Source organism: Triticum urartu, chromosome 5 (genome assembly GCF_003073215.2).
Source record: "Triticum urartu cultivar G1812 chromosome 5, Tu2.1, whole genome shotgun sequence".
Taxonomy (NCBI): domain Eukaryota; kingdom Viridiplantae; phylum Streptophyta; class Magnoliopsida; order Poales; family Poaceae; genus Triticum; species Triticum urartu.
The window spans coordinates 403,999,539-404,004,709 of NC_053026.1; the positions used below are offsets into that span (position 1 = coordinate 403,999,539).

Consider the following 5,171-nt stretch of genomic DNA (forward strand, 5'->3'; position numbering starts at 1 on the left):
CACAAAGACCTTACAAAGTACTACATTAGTAAGTCTGAAACTACCATCTTGGCAACATCTGTCGCTACTTCTCCACTTGATGAAGGGGTGCCGATAGTCCGAGCCTAATACCATCCAGACCTCGCATGTAAGATTAACATCTAAAACTGGAGGCCCCAGCCAAACCATATACCTGGTCTGGGGCACACACCGGTCCGGCGCACTCTTAGAATCCGCCGCTGCCGTGTTCCACCGATCCATCTTCAGAGCAGGTAATGACGCCACGACCTTGCCAGGTCTGTCATCGATGCCACCACGACGCCAGAATCGCCATCCTCTTGCGCGAGTCCGTCTACACACATCGAACGCCGAGACTCCACTGCGCCATGCCACCGAGATCCATAGTCGTCGATGCGTAAAATGAAACACCGCTCCAGCAAAGATGTTGTCCCTGGTCCCTCGAGCTAACACACACCTCCAAGACTGACACCCCCAAGGGGGAAACGACACAAGAGTGTCGCTGTCATCCGATCTACCGGTCTAGGGTTTCCCCGGGAGGTAACAGATAGAGGTCTAGAACTTCTCCGCGGCGATGTCTTCAAGAAGAGAACGACACAAAAGAGTGCCGCCATCGCCGGCCTTGGCATCTAGCTGAGCGCAAGGTTTTCACCCAGATTTGTTCGAAGAACCTCCATCAAGTCTTGTGTACGGATTGCCACCATCTCTACCGAGGACTGGAAGTAGGATCCCGGCCCCCGGCAGCTAACAAGCAGCCGCGTCGCGCGAGCAGCAGGGCCGCCCGCAAGCCGCAGCCGCGCCACTGGAGAGGACGACGGCATGTACGCCCAGCAGCCATCGCCGCCAGCCCGTGCCGTCGCGTCACCGCGCCGCCACCAAAAGAAAGCGCCCCGCGCCGCATCCTTGGGCAGAGGAGAAGAAGGCCCCACCGCCGCCTAGGCCGAGCGGGCTTTGCCCGGCGACCTTCACCGATGGCGGCGAGGAGGGGAGGGGGAGGGAGAAGGGGCGAGGGGCGGCAGATCTGGGCTCCCCTCGGCCGCCCACGGGGGCGGCGTGAGGAGAGGAGAGAGCCGAAGGACATTATTACTACACTAGGATAGCATTGCTGCCTCAATCCAGACACAAAGACTCCTTAAAGAAAACCTGAGACAAACACTCGTGCTACTGCACGCCAGATACGGTTCTGATGCCGAGCGCACCTTTGCCCAAGACCATGCACCAACACCCTCTTCTCCGATGACTGAGCCAGGCCGTGCCGACAGCCCACCAACACCTCCACAGTAGCCCCCCCCCCCTCTCCCAATTAGCAACACCCCGTCGACGCCAACCCTGCACGGGCTTTGCCTAGTGACGGCGAGAAAGGGAGAAGACGGTGTGTATGGTGGGGGTGGGGGTGGGAGGGGGGGTAGTCGTTTGTCTCAACCCTCTCACACAAGGCGTTGTGGCACTAGTTGTGCTAGTTCCTACTCCTGCATTTTACAAATCCTTTAAATCAAAGATGCCCTAAAAGTTGGACGTGCAATAACGATCGTTCTCTGGTCCCTTTGAGTTTCTGCAAAGCATACAACTTGGCATGAGATGGATCCGTGGTTCCATGGTAAATTGGTCTCAGCAAATAATAAAGTGAAGTACGGACGCATAAAGACAGAATCAGACATACTCACCACACATTCACATCGGACCTCGCGTGCCCAAATCCCTAGATTGCCCCGACTTCCCATGTCCAAACAGGACATTTCACCCGGCCCCTAACCCCTATAAATCCCCCCTCTCAGCTCTGTCCACTTCGCCTACACCAAAACCCACCCTTGTCAAGGCAGATCACGAGCTAGCTAACTTAGCGCAGGAAATAGCTAAGCACACCAGCTCGCTCGCAAGCACGCTCCCACGCCGACCGGCAAGATGGTGAAGCATGTGCAGGACGAGGAGAACCAGAGGCTGCTCCTCGACGACCACAAGGAGAAGCACTTCACCTCCGGCGAGGTGGTCCGGGACATCATCATCGGCGTCTCCGACGGCCTCACCGTGCCCTTCGCCCTCGCCGCCGGCCTGTCCGGCGCCAACGCGTCCTCCTCGCTCGTGCTCACCGCCGGGCTCGCCGAGGTCGCCGCCGGCGCCATCTCCATGGGGCTCGGAGGGTAAGGAAACAGATCAATATCTCCTTGATTTTCTGGGCATATGTTTCCTCCGATTAATGTCGTTTGTTACTCCTCCGGCCAGCTATTGCTTTCCTGAACATGCCGCATGCATGCCTGCTGGCTTGCTGGATGCTTGATTAGCCAAAATCTGGATTTGTATGCAAAGGCTTAATTATTTCTGAAAACGGAGATTAGTGAGAGTAGCTTGCTGTTCTTGATGCCAAGAATGGAAAGTAGGGGAATGCTTAATAACGTCCACTAACCAAAAAATGGAAAAAATTGTCGCACAGGCGAATGTTTTCTGATGAGTACCAGCTAATTTTTATATTCCTACAGTGTTAGTACCGTCCTGCATTGTTCACTAAGTTTGGTCATTTATAGTCCAGAGTCTGGACAACCACTTACCTAGGATTTCTGTAGTTTTCCTTTGTGTCAGCAACAGCTAGGAGTACAAAACAATACTTCCTCCGTGACAAATGCAAGACGTATTTTATGCCCTATGCAAAACCAAAAAAAAAAGTTCCACGCACAGTACTTGTGCCCGATCTTTGCACGACACATAAATGCAGCGGCTAGTGCCCTTTTCAGCCATACACATGTCCGGCTGGATTTAATCTTGGTGTGTGAATTATGCATTTTTTAAAAAGACTGTAAGTGAGGCCCCTACAATATAGTTGGTATAACAAACCCATCACAGTACCATGTCTTGAATCTGAGTAGGTGGGAAGGCAGCAACCCCTTTCCACCACTACATTGTGCGTCTGCGAATCGTGCAATTTTTGTCGTGTGCATAGCATGACTCAACCAAAAATGTACAATTATATGCGAGACTCCTAGTGATCCCAAAATGCAATACTGTTCACCCACACTAAGCGCATATGGATTACTCAAAAAGAAAAGAATTGCCAATTTTTCGTTGATGTATATATGGAATATTCACCAAACGAATAATAAAGTTCTGGAGCAAAATATTCGTTATTTTCACAGAGTTCATAGTTTTGCCCTGTTTTGCAATTACAAGCACTACTGTTCTTTAGAAAATGGCAAGCACTAACTACTTTTTTTTAGCAAAAGCACTAATTACTAAAACGGGCCGAAGTGCTGTCTATATTTAGCCCAGCCCAAAGCGGGCCAACTTCTGCTGGGCCGTACCAAACGGAATTAACGCAGTAAAAGCCTACGGCTAATGTGCGCTCGCACTCTTGTCAGGTACCTCGCCGCTAAGAGCGACGCCGACCACTACTACCGGGAGCTGCAGCGCGAGCAGGACGAGATCGACACCGTCCCGGACACAGGTCACTCTCTCACATTCTCTCTCACTTGACACTCTCTCTATCGATCTAATCTAATCTATAAGTATCTAACGGCTGAGATGTATTTCTTTGAGCAGAGGCCGCAGAGATCGGAGACATACTCTCTGAGTACGGGCTGGGCCCCGAGGAGTACGGGCCGGTCGTCACCTCCCTCCGCAACAACCCAAAGGCCTGGCTCGAGTTCATGATGAAGTAATCAAATCAGTCAGCCCACCCAGCCCACTCACTTTTTTTTCCAATTAATCTAACCATGTGACTGATCGCGGCGGAACTTCGGTGCACGCACGCAGGTTCGAGCTGGGGCTGGAGAAGCCGGACCCGCGGCGCGCGCTGACGAGCGCGGCGACGATCGCGCTGGCCTACGTCGTCGGCGGCATGGTGCCGCTCTCCCCCTACATGTTCGTGGCGTCGGTCGACAGCGCCATGATGACCTCCGTCGTGGTCACCCTCGCCGCGCTGCTCTTCTTCGGCTACGTCAAGGGCCGCTTCACCGGGAACCGCCCGTTCCTCAGCGCCATCCAGACCGCCATCATCGGCGCGCTCGCCTCCTCCGCCGCCTACGGCATGGCCAAGGCCGTGCAGGCCATCTGATCGAGCTCGAGCCGCGCCGCGCCGCGCCCGGGGGACGGCTAAGTATCAAGAAAAATAAGTACAGCAAGCTACCTGCCTGTGTATGTATGATGAAGTGCTGCCGTAGTCGAGTGGTAGCTGTACGTGCAGACTCTAGCGTTCGATCTGGTAAGTGTACTGGTGGCCCAAGTGTACTGATGTGCACCGTTCGTTTTGTTTTCTGTTTGTGTACCGGTAGCCCAAAGTGTACTACAGCATGTCAGTAGTGTATTTGGGTGTACTTGTTTTTTCTTGCCATCTGTCGCGTTAGGTAAGCATACTATTTGTAAGGCAAGTTGCGTTATTTAGACGGTGGTAATGTGATGGGCTTTGAATCATCTGGCAAATGAGTCTTGCGAATCCTCTAAGCAGAGGCCCATATAACTTTTCTGAAGTGAGTTTCGTTTCTGAATTCGTCGCCACATTATCGGAAAAAAAACATATCTGTGAAGTAAGAGATAGCGACGTCCTCTCACAAAATAAAAATAAAAATTAAAAAAGATAGTGACATACCACATTATCTTGGCAATTGCGACAAGGCAGCCAACAACTTTGTTTCGTGAAAGCAACCACAAGAAATATCGCACTCTCGAAAACAACCTAAAAACGGAAGACCAGAGTGAGGTAGTTCTTCTCAAGTCAATAGCAGCATAAAAACAATGCACATCCCCGCAAAAAATAACAGTGCACAGTGTAAAAAACAGAATTATGACATTTCTGAACAAGCATATCAGCATAAACTTGTAAAAATATCTGACACAGCAAACAATTGGTCTGGACCAAATACATTGGTAGTAGCATTAGTTTGTTAACAAGATCCCTCTGAAAGTAAAAGGCCTCAGATCATAACCGTCCCAAACAACACAAAGAGGCACATCATTCTCATTGCAAATGATAGAAAGTTTCCAATTATTCAATGGCAAGGCTACTAGGCTAGAACTTTCTTTCAGTGGTATCACACTTGGTTTCACTCTCTTCTTCCACTTCACGCAGTGATGACTGGATCCATGGTATATGTAATTAGTAAAGATTAAAGAACAGTCATGATATTTTAATGTAAACCGGAGATTTGATCTCAACCTCTCAGGTTCACCAAGGGGCATCTACAAAAAGG

At 50.9% G+C, this 5,171-nt stretch overlaps 1 protein-coding gene across 1 annotated transcript; it reads left to right on the top strand.

The window, feature by feature from the left end:
• The first annotated feature begins 1,768 nt into the window (after positions 1 to 1,768).
• Positions 1,769 to 4,395, top strand: LOC125509305 (vacuolar iron transporter 2). Its single transcript, XM_048674250.1, has 4 exons — positions 1,769 to 2,135; positions 3,345 to 3,430; positions 3,526 to 3,640; positions 3,739 to 4,395. The coding sequence occupies exons 1-4, from the start codon at positions 1,900 to 1,902 to the stop codon at positions 4,037 to 4,039; spliced, it is 738 nt and encodes a 245-aa protein (XP_048530207.1). The 5' UTR covers positions 1,769 to 1,899; the 3' UTR covers positions 4,040 to 4,395.
• The last annotated feature ends 776 nt before the right edge of the window (positions 4,396 to 5,171 follow it).